The following is a 16,829-nucleotide window of genomic DNA, read 5'->3' on the forward strand; positions in this document are numbered from 1 at the left end:
AAAGTCTTTAACACCTAATTACTGACAAAATTTTAGAGGACCCTGTTAATGACACTAAATAATTCATCAGAGATTTATATATGAAATTATTAAGTGTTACCAACCATGAACACATGGAAATTTTGAAATCATTTTTCACTGGCATGCTTTTGAATCTTAAAAGGGAATGATCCAGGGACTTCCTTCGTGGTCCAGTGGTTAAATTAAGCTTCTGCTGCAGCGGGGGCACGGGTTTGATCCTGGGTTGGGGAACTAAGATCCTGCATGCCACACGGCACGGCCAAAAAAATAAAAATAAATTTAAAAAATAATAATAAAAGGGAATGATCCAGATTTAGGCATGCAAATTGTTAAAAAAGCAGCAGTATGTAAAAAGACACTGTTTTTAGTGTATTCTTGGAGCAAGGGAGAGGCAGCCCAGGAAATGCCCACATATCCATGAATGGTTATATGAATTTTATAGTGTGGCACCACAACAGAATATTATCTTACCATTAAAAATAATTTGGAAAACTACATAGCGCCTCGGAAAAATCTCTGCAGTTGGAAATGGGGATGTGTATATTATACTACCAAGAAGTAGAATTGTGGGAAATGAAGTTAGTAATTGTAAAGGTAGAGTGAAAAATTACCATGCGCAAGATCTCTTTGATAACTCGTGATTTTCTACTTGAGAGGTAACCTTTGGTTAACTATGGTTAAGAGCCTACCTTTGGCGTGGGCCAGCTAAATTTGAGTGCCTGTTCTGTGACAGTGCCATCTGTGACCTTAGATGACCTTCAGCAAGGTAGATTTCCAAACTATGACTCTTACTGATTCATCTTTAAACTGAGAAGGTAAAATACACTTAGGAGCATTTTATGTTGGCTCAATAAGAGACACTCAACATCTACCTGGGAAATTAAAAGAGGTCTATGAAAGGTAGCTGTGGTGGGCCACAGTGGACCTGTGTGGACACCAAGAGTAAAGTAGTGGAGTCAGTGTCTGATCAGCTCAGCATCATCCTTGACCTTTAGGGTGAAAACTTGCTTTTCTTGGCTGGAGCGATATGATGGAAAGTTCTAGGATGGCAACACTGTGTCTAGACCTCTTTTGAGCCTAGGCCATGTGCAAGAGCCAAGCAGTAAGGGAGTTTCCTTAGGCTTCTGAGTTGTCCAGTTTTGTGGACTCAGAAGGGAGGTCATTCCCACTGGGACTTAGGACTGAAGCTCAAATGCATAGCATATGTCATTTGGAGTGTACATCCTATGAAACCAAGCAGGGCAGTGGTGCTGGGAGGAACTGATCAGGAATCAAGTGGGGTGATGGCAACTGGACAGGGCTTTGGAGGCCCAGGGCACCTAGCAGCCCAGAACTGTATCTTCAGGCAACATTTCTCTACTGAGTTCAGTCTCACATACCTAACTGCCTCCTGGTCATTTGTACCTGGATGCACCTCAACATTCTCACTTGCCTTCACATCAGCATTTTGCTTACTGTCTGTTTCATTGCGTAGCGGTTCCATTCTTCGCCTTTACCTCCACCTCCAGACCCTTAGATGTACCAGGTCATTCTATCTCATCCCCTTTTCTGTGCCACTTGCTTCTGCCTAAATTCAGAGTCTCTTTTTATCAGCCAGATTATTGCCCCAACCTCTCAGTTGGTATCTCTGTCTTCAGTCTTTTCTCCGTGCATAGAACCCTTTAGGGTTTCACATTTGCTTTAGAAGAAAGGCCAAATTCCTTAGCGGGGAATGCAAGACTTTCTAAAAATTCATTTCCACCTACCATCTCAACCAAGACACATATTCCTGATCCTCCTCTGCCACTTATAGAGCTGACCACTTTTCCCCTTGAAACTGTTGTCTCTTATACTGACATGTATCTTGGCACCTCAGCCACCTTTATACTTGATCACAGTTGTGAGAATATAGATACATCTTAGTCACCGAGGTCTCCCCAGCCCCTAGCATGAATGGACAAGTGAGGATAAGAATAAAAGTGAATGCTGTCATAAGTTCAACCCTGTGTATATTTAGAAAAGTCGTCAGATTTCACCTCTGTCCCTTCTTAGAAATGATGTGGAGTGGGAGGGGAAAGATTTCTCGGCCAGTTGATTTTACTGTCACTTTCTTCTAGAAGAAGCTGTGAATAAGGTGAAAATTCAGGCCATGTCAGAAGTACAGAAAGCCGTTGCTGAGGCAGAGCAAAAAGCCTTTGAAGTGATTGCTACCGAGAGAGCTCGGATGGAGCAGACAATAGCGGATGTCAAACGGCAGGCCGCAGAGGACGCCTTTCTCGTCATAAATGAGCAAGAAGAGTCGACGGAGGTCAGAGCCCTATTGGGCTGCGGGCTGGGGCTGGGGCGGCTGGAGTGACCAAGCCCACTGCTTCCCTCTCAAGTGCTGGGTAGTAAGGGCCAACAGTCCGCTCTTGAGCTAGATGATTATGATCTTTATTCAGTACCAGAGAGGTGTGTTTCTCAATTATTATATTCTTGTATATTGGCTCATTATATTGGTTTAAGTTTTGAAAACTCACCCTAAAGACAGTTTGCGGACTTGCGTGACCACGAGGACCACCACTGCCTGAGTGGGCCTGCTGTGTGCCAGGTACAGAGCGAAGTGTGTATGTGATCTTTGTGGTCCTCACAGTGACCCTGTGAGGTGTGGGTGTTGTTGGAGTCCAGTTTTACAAATGAGGAGACTGGGGCTCAGGGAATTTGACGTAATACCACATCGCTGAAGCCAGAGTAGAAAGGAGATGCAGGGTCCTGTAGCATCAGATCTGTTTACAGAAAGGATAGTCCTTTCATGGATTGAAGTGACAGATCGGGCAGGCCTGCCTGACTGCCTACGGCCCCAGGATGTGGTGATGCTTCTATACAGGACACTCTTGTACCATAATGAGGACAGCAAACTGAAAAGAAAAGGCATGTGACAAAAACATAACAGTCCTTTCGAATGTAATGAGCTTTTTCTGTAACTTTCATTTTAGTCACTTTTCAGCTTTAAGACAAACTTTAAGTCCTGAAACAAGCCTGTTTCTGTAAGTAGATAGAGCCCATCTAGTCTTTGGGATATTCTCTAGAAGTTATAAAGAACTGAGATTTTTTTGTTGGTTTGTTTTTTTCGTTTTGTTTTGTTTTTTTTGCGGTACGTGGGCCTCTCACTGTTGTGGCCTCTCCCGTTGTGGAGCACAGGCTCCTGACGCGCAGGCTCAGCGGCCGTGGCTCACGGGTGCAGCTGCTCCGCGGCATATGGGATCTTCCCGGACCGGGGCACGAACCCATGTCCCCTGCATCGGCAGGCGGACTCTCAACCACTGCGCCACCAGGGAAGCCCGGTTTGTTTTTTAAATGACAGAAATTTTATTTTCTCATCCTCTTTAAATGATCTTTTTCAGTGTTACAGTGTTAAGCATGGCAATGTGAAGATGAAAATGCCTAAATATCATGTTGCCATTCACAGAGGATGTGGAAAAAGTCCTTATTGTAGCACTCGCAACTGAATTGTGAGAAAATATTTCCTTTAACTCTCCCCTTTTCCTTCTCCCCTCCTACTTTTTTCTGTTGTGTATTTAATTCCTTATCTATAGCCATCCGTATCAATACCTATATTTGTCCATATTTATCTACTTTTATATCTATGTTTATCTGTAACTATGTGTTTCTCCGAAGAAAGAATGTAACATTTTGGCTAAGAGTATGAGTTCTGGATCTGGATTGCATGGTTTGAATCCCAGCTCTCCATTTATAGCATTGTGCTTTAAAGGAGCTAGAATTTTAAGCAATGCACAAAGAGGCTTACAAGTGAGGAAACACCAGCATCCATCCCAGCAAACTTCCTTCCAAAACAGGGGCAGGATAGCAGGGCCTAAGCTCTGAGTAATTTTGTGTTGGACCAGGAGAGCTGATTTCCTTCCATTTCATTCAGAAAGTTCTACTTGACATCTAGAGGTATCCCTGGAGTTTTTCATCCATCCTGTGAGAGGTGGTTTGGTATAGCGGAAGGAGCCCAGGAGCCCTAAGTGCTAGTCCCACCCAGTTCCCCTCACACTGGCAGCATACCCTTCAGGAGTCAGTCTCCTTCTCTGTATAGTGGGTGTGTAGCAGCCCCTGTCCTGCTGGTCTTACACTTTTTAGGAAGATATAATTAGATCATGGTTGTGGAAGTGGTTTTGTTTTTTTTTTTAATCAATTTATTTATTTTATTTATTTATTTTTGGCTGTGTTGGGTCTTCGTTGCTGCGTGCACTTTCTCTAGTTGCGGCGAGCGGGGGCTACTCTTTGTTGCAGTGCATGGGCTTCTCATTGCGGTGGCTTCTCTCGTTGCGGAGCACAGGCTACTGTAGGCACGCAGGCTATAGTAGTTGCGGCACGTGGGCTCAGTAGTTGTGGCTCGTGGGCTCCAGAGCACAGGCTCAGTAGTTGTGGTGCACGGGCCTAGTTGCTCTGCGACATGTGGGATCTTCCTGGTCCAGGGATCGAACCTGTGTCCCCTGCACTGGCAGGCGGATTCTCAACCACTGCGCCACCAGGGAAGCCCCTGTGGAAGTGTTTTTAAACTGCAATGCGCTGTTTAGACAGAAGGGATTTTGTTATGTTGTTTACGACATAGGTGCGTAAGCTGTGGCAGCTCTTGCTCTTGCAGAACAGCTGCCTCCTTTGAGGCCAGACTGAAGCATCTCCCCTGGAATGCCTCAGGTAGAGGGATGAAGTGAGAGGTCCCCTTCTGTCCCCAGCCTGGATTTCCTGGCGAACATAATGGGCTAGCAGTTGACCATAAGATAGGAATCATTTCTCCTTTAGGCCAGGTTTGAAATAAGGTCAGGGAGCTCTGGGATGGGTCCCAAGGATTTTGACAAGCCCCGGGTCATTCTGATACAGGTGTTCCCTGGGCCACTTTGAGTAATAACTGGCATAGACTAATGGCCCATGCTTGACAAAGGAAATTCTGGAATCCCATCTCTGACTTCCTTGGCCAGTAACTCAGAAGGTTCATAACCTTACCCATTAATTACAAAGCCCTTTTTGGCCACATGCATTGCTCCAGCTTTGACAAATGCTGATTTGAAGGGTGACTACCACAATAAACCTTTTGTCATGTTTCTTGGCAAAAAGGCTTTTGGTGAAATCAGGGAAAAGCCACAGAGACAGGGAATGTAAAGTGTCCTTTTCACCCTGGCTTCTCTGACCCTAACCACATTGTTCCTGCATTTCTATGATCCCACCTCTGTGGGAGGCTGTTAATCTTGTTTTATTGTATCCCATCAATCATGTAATAAATATTTTAAATGTAACGGTGGCCAAGGTGAAAGCACCATTGGTTTAATACTGTGCCCCAGTTTGAGATGTTCTTGCAGACTTGGACAGAGGGAGTAGAGGCCAGTGTTTCCACAGCAGCCCCATGAAGGCAACTGAGTTCTTCCCCACAAGCAATAATGTTCTACCAAAGCATTGTTTGGAGTCAGCCTATCAGGCTCCAAAGTATGAAATTCTCTGGAATGCAGTTTGCTTGGGGATCTTTAATGATCCTCGGAATTACTTCTGTCCCGTCTTGGTCCTCCAGTGTTGGTGTTGGCAAGGTTGGGGCGGTCCTTAGAGTGTATTTCCTGAGAAGCCTGTTGTGTTAGAAGGGAATCTGCAGTCCCTTTCTAAGGCTTTTTGAAACTAAACTTGTACATTGGGTATAGTGGAGCCAGGCGGTCTGGGTTCCAGGCTTTGCATAACCACGTGATCATTTTATAACCTCAGACAAGTCCCTGCCTGCTGGCCCTCAGTGTCCCACCTGTACAATGCAAGAGGTGGGCAAGGTGGCCTCAGGTCCTTCTTGGCCCTTATCAGTTGTTTTGCACTTGCGCAAGTGTTCTGATTTCATTGGGAACAGTATCTGTCTTCTCTGAGTGTCAGGCCAGGCCTCGTGATTGGCTTCTGCCATTCTGGAGAACTTGCAGGGGAGAGGGCAGCTGGCTGACTGATCAAGTCCTTCCTGACACCTAAGAAGAAAGCCTTGTTTTCCTGATAGCTTCACCTGACCAATGCCGTAAGGCTTTTCTCTTATAAGTGGGTCATGGAGACCTCAAGTGCAGAACACTCATGTGTCACTAGTGAAGTCCTCACAGGAGCCTACAGGGAGGAAAGTACCAAGGGGCAGGTGCTGGGAGCTTTCCTCTAGGAAAGTGCAAAGAATAGTAGGAAAACTCCCTGATGTAGACCTCAGGGCCTTAGGTTCTAAGGTATTGCAGGGGGCTCCTACAGACAAGCCAGAAATATTCCCATGATCCTCAGCCCACCTCTGATGGAGATGCATCACTGAAAGGAGAATGAGCACAGAGAGAGTAGCACAGCTTCCCACCCTCCTGGTCACTCACGCAGGTCCTCTGGCAGGTGACTTTTTTAAAGATCAGGTGTTGTCAGTGAACACAACAAAGGTCATTTCTTCATTGGGAAGGGCAAGGAAGAAAACTGTCTAAGCACCTGTGTGGTCTTGGAATAGATAGCTATAATGGGGGAACCCTGGGACAGAATTTGGTTTGGCCATTGAGGATTAAAATGTGAGTCAAAACAATGAATTGATGCCTTTAGCAGGACTTCCAGCTGCCCTACAATGTCTTCACATACCCCTCATCTCACTGTCCCATCAGCCCAGGATAGGTAGTTTTCCTGTTGTACAGATGAAGGAAACTCAGAACGCAGATAACAGTAGAGGCAGGGCAAGCACAGGTGCGCGTGGCTCCAAAGTCCACTCTCTCCCCATACAGCCCCACCTGCTGTTTTACAGTGCAGGTGACAAGTTATGACAAGCCTGCCCCCCAGGACCCTAGCAGCTAATGGATGCCTGTGTCTTGCAGAACTGCTGGAACTGTGGCCGCAAAGCCAGTGAGACCTGCAGTGGCTGCAATATCGCACGATACTGCGGCTCTTTCTGCCAGCATAAGGATTGGGAGCGCCACCACCGCCTCTGTGGCCAGAACCTGCACGGCCAGAGTCCTCACAGCCAGAACCGGCCACTGCTTCCTGGAGGGAGGGGCTCCTCAGCCCGGTCCGCCGACTGCAGTGTGCCAAGTCCAGCCCTGGACAAGACCTCGGCAACCACCTCACGCTCCTCAACACCTGCCTCTGTGACAGCCATCGACACCAGCGGACTCTGAGCCCCAGACTCGCTTCCCCCTGATGACCTCACAGCATGACAGACTCTGCACAGGAGGTTGGCTGCTTGAACCAGTGCAAGTAGCTGTCGGGTCATCATCAAGAGAAGTGGAGGCAGGAAGACTTCAAGCCCCGGCAAACACTGCTCCCCAGCCTCTCCACACACTTGCCCCAGTTCCCCGTCTGTGTCCTTGGGGGAAGTCATGTGCACACAGGCAGCTGGCTGGAGCTGCCTCCTCCATGGCTTCCTGGTTTGTTCCTCTCCCAGCTGAAGCTGGGATGGCCGGCCACTTTTCTGTGTAGCCCGCCAGCTCCCCTCCCTGCCTCGTGAGGCAGCAGACTGTCGAATGAACCCTGCCAGGCTGGAGGCAGCTCACCCCATGTGCTGGCCCCTACTCCATCGTCCTCCCATGGCAGAGGCCTGGAGACTGATAGCAAGCCGGGAGGAGGCCTCTCTCCCAAAGGGAGTTCCCCTTGCCCCTAACAGCTCCTTGAGCCCACCCTCAGCAGGTGCCACTGATTGGTCCCGTGGGGACTTGGGCAGGCCAAAAGCAGCACTCAGGACTCCCTCCTCGACCCTGCTGTTCAGACTTAAGATTCTCAGAAACCACAGGAAAGAAGTCACCATTTCAGTAAAAAGCACCCATAATAAAAAATAAAACTTCACCAAGCATCACAGATCATTCTGGACAAGATTTTCTAACCTGGCTGGCTATTTTAGTTTGGGACCCATTTTTTTTTTCTCTTATTTGATTTTGCTTATGCAGAAAATAGTTTTCAGCGCATGGATTGGTCTGAGGGAGAATGAGACTCAATTGTGGATAGTCTGTTCCCTCTGAGCATGTTTGCCAAACTAATATCACATTATTGAATGGATCATCTATTGGAAATGCAGAACGTTTTGTCACCACTTGGCTCTTTGCACAGTTGTCTTGTTCTGTGTCCTTTTATCTCAGACCACGCATGTCCAGATCACTGCGTGGATCTTCTTCCCGTGGTCTCTATTGGCACCTCTGAAGCCGTAGTTGACCCACAGGATGCGATGTGGTGTGGCTACGACTTGCCTCACCAATCAAGGCCTGGTCACTTCTGAGCAACCCTTTTGGACCTGAAGGAAGTCTTCAAACCTTGTCATTATGTCCTATATCAATTTATTATTGGGCATACAATCTGTTTCCCTTCTCTTGTTTTGTTGGTACCTGCCCTCTTTGAGCTAAGAAAAGTTCTGTGAAATGTGACAACCATTTGAGAGAGCCTGACCAATTTTTCTTCCTGTCTTCAGGGAGTTTTCCAGCTGCTTACCTAGCTCTCTGAACATGACATCACCTATAGTCCCTTTAAAACGTTAGGAACTGCCACACACGTTCTTCCCTGTCATTCAGGTTTTATTGGGAGCCCAAGGACTTTGACCCTCCCCCACTCCACCTCCAAGCCTTCAGCGCCCTCTTGCGGCAAGGTCCCGCTAGCCCTGGAAAGCCCAGCTTTAGATGGCCAATTTCTGTGCATTGGCCAGAGTGAATTGAAAGCTCTCAGTAAGGTATCAGCATAGGTAACGTTGTCCTTACATATAGGTGTATCTTACTTTAAGAACTTTAAGTCCCTAATTTACCTTACCCAAGGATTTTCTGTCTTAAAAGAAACTCAGAACAAGACACCTTTAGAATACCTGGATTTCTGCTACATAAAGTAAGATATCCCCAGAGAAAGAATAACAGAATAGTTACTTTATTGTGGAACTCCTTAAGCTGTAGCAGTTGGGGTGTCCTGACTAACAGAGATGAAATCAGAACCCCAGACAGGAGTTGCCTACATTTCCCTGAGACATAGCATGTCCCCTGAGAGGAGGTCGCTGAGCCTGTAAACCTGTTGCAGCAAGAGGGTGTCTCGTGGTGTCCGCTGGGTCTGTCCTCAGCTCCCTTTTTCATTGGCAAGTTGGGTGAACACCTAGGCATGTTCTTTAAGCCTTCAGTGGCCACAGGACTAGCCAGGGTAGCTCAGGTTTTTTCGGGTTGGAATAAAGAGCCAAAACCAACCGAATGCTGTTCGTCAGGGCTCGATGTCAAGCTCTACAGGTAAGGTGCAGGTAGGTCCTAGCTGACTTTTGTGGAGTGTGGTTCCAATGACAGCTTAATTTTCAGAATTTTTGTAATGCTATTCTAAACGGCTTTGCTCATGTGCTACCCAGAGGCCAAGCTGAAAACTTAGGCAGTGTTCCACACTACAGTTCAGATCTCAGGCCTTTTGCTGTATTAATTTTGGTCAGTTTCACACAGGTTGCTAGGGCATCTGTCCAAGACTTCCTATTTAAATGTAAACAGTCCCTTTCTCCACCTCCCGCTCTTCTGAAATTCTCCAGCTCTCTGGTTAGGAGGAGAAGGGACACTATCTTGGGATGGGGTGAGGGGACTGGAGGGCAGGGGTGAGTCCAGGTTCCCCACTTAGTTTCCCGTGTCTGCTGATAACCACTCCAGCTGCCAGGTTGAGGGTGCAGATTCAGGCTTCCCCCTTTCATTTAATTAGATTTAAAATAATAGACTGCTTAGAGGATCAACCTTTATAGTTTCAGGGGACAAAAAAAGACATAGTGGTGGTACTGAAGGTATTGTCAGGGTAGTCATAGGCTCTTCAATATTATCCTGGAAACCAAAAGCAGATGTGACACGTGATGGGACATCATTGTCCTCTCCCCAGTGAGGAGAGGTTGCAGGAGCCAGAGAAGACCAGAAGTGGCCAACATGGGAGCTGTCTTTAAATGTTCTGAGGGAAGCTTGAGGGCTGGATCCCCAGAATTTCAGTCATCCTTTGGGGCCACACTGCCTGCACCAGGCCTGACTCCGTCCAGTGGTGAGAACAGACTCAGGTTAGTTCTACCTGCTCAGGAATAGGCAGCCCTCCTGCTGAGCTGTGAGCACTCCACTTGGGAGCATCCTTGCAGCCCCCGGGATGGGGCTCAAGCAGATCTGCTCAGGCACAGTCATGCGACCCTGAGGTCACAGCAAGTGCATCTTCTCTTAGACAGTGCTGAGTCATGTATGTCTCTCAGTGGATCTAAGACTGGAAACAAGACCCATCTCCCCAGCATGGGTCCATGCCTGGCATCGGCTGCAGTGGGCCCTCTGCAGTGTGGATGACCTTTGTACATCTGGGCCAGTTGGTCCACCAGGAGCTCCTCACTTCTTGGTGTCAACATGAGCATCTTCAGCTTCTAGACAGCAAATCTACACTTTACTTTGTACAGCCTTGTCCCAAAGTCAGATTGATCCCCAGTGCTGTCACCTGCGTGCAAAGGGTAGACCTTGTTATGGGTAGTTCCAGAAGATATCTCAGCAAGTGGGCTTGAAGTTTCAACAGCACAATTGGAATTGTGTGGTCGTGAGTTCTTCGGGATGAAAGCATAAATGATGACCAGGTGGCTGTTTGTCTTGGAAATTGTAGATGGGATTATGTATTGAGTAAATCATTTAAAATAGAACTCATCTTGGAGGCTTTCTTCAGCACTGGTTTCCAGGCTCCCAGGTCAATAGACCAAGCCAAGTTTCTTAGTTTTTTTTGTTTTTTTTTTAAGCTATCTACAGAGAACTAGGTGGTGGCAGGTTTGAACCAAATGTAAGAAAAGCTAGAGAGACCTGGACTGTTCCAGCATGGGCCAGCCGGCCAGCTGTCAGGAAGGAGTCCTGCCTGGGGTGGAGTGGGGTGTTGTACAGGGTGAGCTGTTGAATAGGGCCCTTCCAACTCTGTAGTTATTGTGAAACCAAAATGTTGACTACCTGCCTCTTTGCCCACGTGCATTGACATGCTCAATTCCAAAGATGATGGTGCAGGTGACCTTTTCCATCGTGAGCCAGGAGAAGGTTGAGGCCTGAGGGCAGACCTTGCATCCACCCTTTGCCTCCACAGCCCCAGAGGTGGAGCTTCCCCTGCTACCCCATCTGGTTAGACCCACAGCTGCCCAGTGTACACTCATTGATCCTTATACCAAATAGGACATGCGCAGCTGGCAGGGACAGCGCCGTCCCGGCACTGGAGTTGGCAAGAGAGAAGCAGCAATAAGCATTAGGCGAATGGCTGAAAGTGCCGTTTGGCTAAGAGGCTTTCAAAGTTCCTGATGAGGCTACAAAAGCTCCGTCCATAAAAGAAAGCCAATAATGTAAATAAATCAAAAACTAAGCTTCCAAGCGTGGTTTTCTAAGGGGGATGATGAATGTGAAACCACCCACGGGATGCGGTAGATTCGGTTTTTCTGTACTTTGTCATTCTATTCTGATAGGAACTTTTGTTACTTAACTCTGTGCATAACTTATTTAATGTACTGTATAAATGAACCAAAACTGTTAAATATGTATTTAGTTTGTTCTACTTAAAGTAGTCAATAAAAAGGCTATATTCCTTTTCTGACTCAAGCTGGAATGGGACTAGGAGGGAAGGTGGTGCGTGTAGTTCTGTAAGACGTCCTGCCGGCAGGCTTCTGCGTCCCCTCTGCCTTGTTCCTCGATCTTCAGAGATGGGGTGGGGCTCCACTGGTTCTTGCTATGGCTTGAGAGCACCCAGCGGAATGAACGCAGGAGGTACTGCTAAGAAGGCGGTTCCAGCTTCTGGACCTCTGGGAAGCCAAGTGCCAACAACAGCTACAGATAACTCCCAACTCCTTGTTAGCTCTTCACCATTAAGTGATCTTTTAATGAGGAAAATACAACCACAGAAAGTTTGAAAAATAGAGTAGTGGATCTGTAGGTACTTTTTTCTAATAACTCTTATGTTATTTCCTTAAACGTTTTTAACATACCTGGACTTGGGAATATTCATTCATTTCCTTTTTATACTGAGGCTAAATCATAAGCTCACTGTTGCCTTCTCATTTATTTGCTTAATGATTGTGTGATTTAATCAAGGCCATAATTTTCTGTTGTTTGGCTGTGCCATGCAGCTTGTGGAATCTTAGTTCCCCAACCAGGGATTGAACCCGGGCCCTCAGCAGTGAAATCCCGGAGTCCTAACCACTGGACGGCCAGGGAATTCTCTCAAGGCCATAATTTAACTGTTCACCTCCTGTTGGGCAGTTGGATTGCTTTCAAATTTTCCCTAACATACTGAAGTGAACATCTTCCTTAGCATGATTTATTTCTTTGGGATAATTTTCCAAAGTGGGATTTCTAGAACTGAACATTTCTTGGATCCTTGAAACCTGTGTTCAAACTGCTTTCCCTGAAAGCCCCCCAGCTTGCTGTTCCTCCGACAGGACCTAAGTAGTACTTGCATGGCTCTGAGGTGGTCTGACCGGCTGTGACGTAACACAGGTTGCTGCAGGCACACCTGTGTGTACCTGTACATATGAAGTCTTGGGTTATCAGTCCAGTTTCCTAACCAGTGACCTGAGGCCTCACTTCCCAAGGACCTGGCCCCAGCCTCACTCCTGTCACCCGAATGCCCATCTCTGGCCTCAGCCCTAGAACTACTTCTGAGCAGCCTTGCGCCAGAGGCTTGTTGGCACCATCTGCTTCACAGGCCCCCAAAATGCAAAGGGAAGGGTTGGTTACTAGATCTTAGGGTAGGGAGGAGGATGACCTTGGCCTTGGCCCTAGAAGGCAAGGTGTGGGTTTAGCTGTTTCGTGCAGATGGTGCCGACTGCCAGTTTTTCTCAACAGCTGCCCGGTGCTGCAGTCCACCACTCAGCAATTACAGGATCTCAAGCCTCGTGACTGTCAGTCTAGCACAAAAGCACATTTGGTAGACAAGTCAACAATCCACAGTCTGCCTTAGCCCTGGAAAAATGATCCCAGGGACTTGGGATAATATAGTAAAATACCATGTTAAATTTGCTATATTTATATTTATATATATTTATGTATATTTGCTATATTTGCTATATTTATATATATTTTTATATATTATAAATATTTATATATATTTATATATATATAAATTTTAAGGCTGAAAATTTTGCCATTATCATAAAACACCTGGATGCCAGATAAATTCTAATGAATTGACTTTTTTTGCTGAGGTCACAGATGAGAAAGTTTAGGAAATCCCCAAGGGACAAAAAAAAGAGTAAGCCGAAACCACAAAGGTAGTTGGGTACAGTAGAGGAAAACTGCTGTTTGGGGGCAAAAGAAATTCCAAGAAGTCAAGAGCTGGAGGGATTAACTGCCTCTAGGGGGACCTGTGGCACTAAACTTTGAGCCTGTACAAAATAGAGAAACAAAACGGGGACCTCTCCATAAAGCCAGGGCACTGGCTTTGGCCTCAGTGAAAAGGCAAGCAGGGAAAATTGACCTGTCTGCAAAGGGAACTGAGCAGAGAACATCTCTCTGGCCCTGCTGGAAGAAAGAGAAAACCTGACCAGAGACTACTTTATTTCTGCTGTCTCCTGGAGCTGAGGTTCAGATTCTCATTACTCCAGAGGTCAAAGAATCCCTGGACTGAGAAATTAAGATGATTCCAGGCTCGTATCTCCTGGTATCTGGCAGAAGCAAAAATGCAAATCCTCCAGAGAAAAATATTATAATCATATTATTACATATCAACCAAGTATAAATTGTCCAAGATAGTTACTAAAGTTCATGTCCAAGCAAATGAGCCACTAGGAGCAACAGTCAGCAGGAACAAAAAATTAACTCAGCTCTCATCAACTCAGGTTTGACCCACAGCCGCCCAGGAGAAGAGGCTGCCCCAGCAGTGCCCAGGCTCTCCCTGCAGGTGCGATGCTTCAGTAGATCTGTGCTCAGGCCATTCATCAAGCCTGTGGGGCCACCATCAAACCTGTGTTCAGATATATGGTATCAAAGGTCGCTATGCCACAGCTCTTTATTCTGCTGCATCTAAACAGAATAAACTGGAGCAAGTAGCAAAAGAATTGTTGAGAGTAGCACAAATCTTGAAGGAACCTGAAATGGCTGCTTCCATTATGAATCCCTATGTAAAGTGTTACATTGAGGTGAAAAGCCTAAAAGACATGACAGCAAAAGAGAGGTTTTCTCAGGACTTCCCTGGCGGTTCAGTGGTTAGAACTCCACGCTTTCACTGCCAAGGAACTGGGTTCGATCCCTGGTCAGGGAACTAAGATCTCCAAAGCCGTACACGGCACAGCCAAAAAAAAAAAAAGGTCTTCTCCCCTCGCATCCGGTTGGATCAATTTGCTTGCTGAAAATGGTCGCTTGAACAATACCCCTGGAGCCATAGTTCTGACTTTTCTACTATGATGCGTGTCCAGAGTGGAGAAGTAAGTACCTTGCAGTCACCACTGTACTTCCTTTAGATGAAGCCACTCTTGCTGAATTAAAAACGGCCCTGAAGAGCTTTCTAAGTAAAGGCCAAGTGTTGAAACTGGAAGTTAAGATTGAGCCATCAATCATGGGTGGAATGATTGTCCGTACTGGAGAGAAATATGTCTTCAAAAACCAAGATTCAGAAGCTGAGCAAAGCAATGCAGATTTTCTAAGTGTTGATTTTCTGTCAGTGAAAATTCTTAAACTTGGAGCAATAATAAAATGCTTCCCGAACAGGAAAAAAAAATTGATTTAGACCCCTGGGACTTCAATACTGTTATTATCAGACACAATATAAAATAACTATGAAACCTCTAAAAGTGCTGGAAAAAAATTAGCAAAAAGTAAGAGACTAAGGCAGATTTGAAGATAGAATTCTGGAAATTACAATCATTGAAATAAATAGTGCACTATTGAATGGCAGATTAGATGAATCAAAATGAGTGAAGCATTACTGTATGAGAGGGAGATGGAAAAAAAGGAAAGAGTTGTTCCTTTTGGAAGGCAGTTTTCGAGGGAAGAGCCCTTTCAAATTTTACCAAGAAGGCAGTCAAAAAACTTACTGACTCAGTATAAAGGGAAATAATTGGCCTGAGATGATACAGTCTCAGAATGAGCAAACATGCATCGATCTGAACTCATCCTGCCCGTCTGTGCTTGTTTCTGGTGCTGGAATTTCAAGGTAGTGAGTTGGATGTATCCCCTCTTCCACATCCGCTCTCCCAAGACCATCGGGGAACCAGCAACAAACCACCCCCCATTCTCCAGGGCGGCTTCATTGCCTGGTGCCAGGCGCCCTCTTGTGGACAGAATCAGACCTGCTACCTCTGCTGCCTCCGTCCACAAGCCAGATTCCCATCCAGAGTGCACACCCCAGCACCTTTTGCCTTCCCCTTTGCACCAGCCTTTTCTGAGGCTGCCTATCTGCCCCATGAATTCAACTGACTTTCTCTGGGTGCCTTCTAGGGAGTTGCAGAAATGATGAGTACTCAGCACCCGCACCACCTACCTTCCAAGGGCTGAGCTCTGAAAAGCCCACATCAGATCCACCCTCCACCTCGTGCTGTGCTTCCATGGCTCTTCTTGCTGCCCTGTCTGCCATCCTGCAGCCCCAGGGCTTGGCCTCACTCCCTCCTTTGTTAAAGCTGCCACCGTCCTCCAGCGTTTCCATTACCAGAGGATGCCTGAAATTTTACTCATAGATGTTCACGTTTGACGGCAAGTAGCTCTTGGTACCAGACAGCAGTAGATCCAGTTGTGTGATTCAGAGCAAGCACTTGCTTGCTGAACTTCTGGTTCTTCATGTGTAAATTGGGGATGCTAATGGTGCCTACACCACTGGGCTGTTCTGAGGTGAAATGTGATCATCTGGGAGTCACCCTTAGCATAGGGCTTAGCACCCAGGAAGCCCCTGTAAACAGAGGCTGCTATCACAACCTGCTTTTCTTTCTCTCTGCCAATATGTGATGTCCTTGAGGACTCACCTTTGTCCCAGCATCCCGCTGGGAACCTGATGCCTTCCTCAAGTAGTATTTGTTTTGAGAATAACTTTTTTTTTTTTGGCCACACGGCGTGGTATGAGGGACCTTAGCTCCCCGACCAGGGACCGAACCCATGCCCCCTGCAGTGGGAGCGCAGAGTCCTAACCACCAGACCGCCAGGGAATTCCTGAGAATAACTTCTTGAAGGCCTTTTGTTTCGACCCATCAGGGTCTGTGTTAAGGGGATTTGGTGTGCATATTTCTCTCTGAGAGCTGGAGGGCAGTGGCAGCCACCTAGACTGTTGCTGTCTCTCCAGCACCTGGCCTGGCACTGACCCAGTCCCTAGGACAGGTTTTGATGTATGCAGGTGAGTCACCAGCACAGGTGGGAGGAAGGTGAGGAGGCAGCAGGTGCAGGGAATGGGTGAAGGGGTAGAGGTGGCAGCTGGCAGAAGGAGTCAGGATCTCCCAGCTTCAGTACCCTGCCTGTCCTTGACCTGGGTGCTGTCACCAGCCCTGGACATTTTGCCATCCCCAGCACCTGGCACAAAGCAGGTGCCCAGTGGTTGTTTTCTTGTTTTTTTTTTTTTTTTTTTGGATTTATTTATTTTTGGCTGCGTCAGATCTTCATTGCTGCATGCGGGCTTCCTCTAGTTGTGGCGAGCGGGGGCTACTCTTCGTTGCAGTGCGCAGGCTTCTCATTGCGATGGCTTCTCTTGTTGCGGAGCATGGGCTCTAGGCACATGGTCAGTAGTTGTGGCTCGCAGGTTCTAGAGTGCAGGCTCAGCAGTTATGGCACACGGGCTTAGTTGCCCCGCAGCACGTGGGATCTTCCCTGACCAGGGCTCGAACCCATGTCCCCAGCATTGGCAGGCAGATTCTTAACCACTGTGCCACCAGGGAAGTCCTAAGGAGGCAATTCTAGAGTGGATGGGGTAGAGGATGCGAGGGAACA

At 47.0% G+C, this 16,829-nt stretch overlaps 1 protein-coding gene and 1 pseudogene across 3 annotated transcripts in view; both read left to right on the top strand.

Annotated features, from left to right (window-relative positions):
• The window catches only part of CBFA2T2 (CBFA2/RUNX1 partner transcriptional co-repressor 2), a gene marked incomplete at its 3' end in the record, with an annotated part of 166,438 nt that extends 159,308 nt beyond the window's left edge, over positions 1-7,130 (top strand). Inside the window, exons 10-11 of one of the 2 annotated variants that reach the window (XM_082857568.1) lie at positions 2,118-2,308; positions 6,831-7,130. In XM_082857568.1, the coding sequence (XP_082713694.1) occupies positions 2,118-2,308; positions 6,831-7,130 (491 nt within the window). The remainder of the gene's footprint in view (positions 1-2,117; positions 2,309-6,830) is intronic. The other variant, XM_082857569.1, reaches the window with a different exon arrangement.
• Positions 7,131-9,184: 2,054 nt separating this feature from the next.
• LOC309973535 (ATP synthase subunit O, mitochondrial-like) lies at positions 9,185-14,566 on the top strand (annotated as a pseudogene). Its single transcript has 3 exons — positions 9,185-9,200; positions 13,784-14,097; positions 14,231-14,566. The product of its transcript is annotated as an ATP synthase subunit O, mitochondrial-like (transcript).
• Positions 14,567-16,829: the final 2,263 nt, after the last annotated feature.

Source organism: Leucopleurus acutus (genome assembly GCF_964270905.1).
Source record: "Leucopleurus acutus genome assembly, chromosome: 16".
In the NCBI taxonomy this organism is placed as follows: domain Eukaryota; kingdom Metazoa; phylum Chordata; class Mammalia; order Artiodactyla; family Delphinidae; genus Leucopleurus; species Leucopleurus acutus.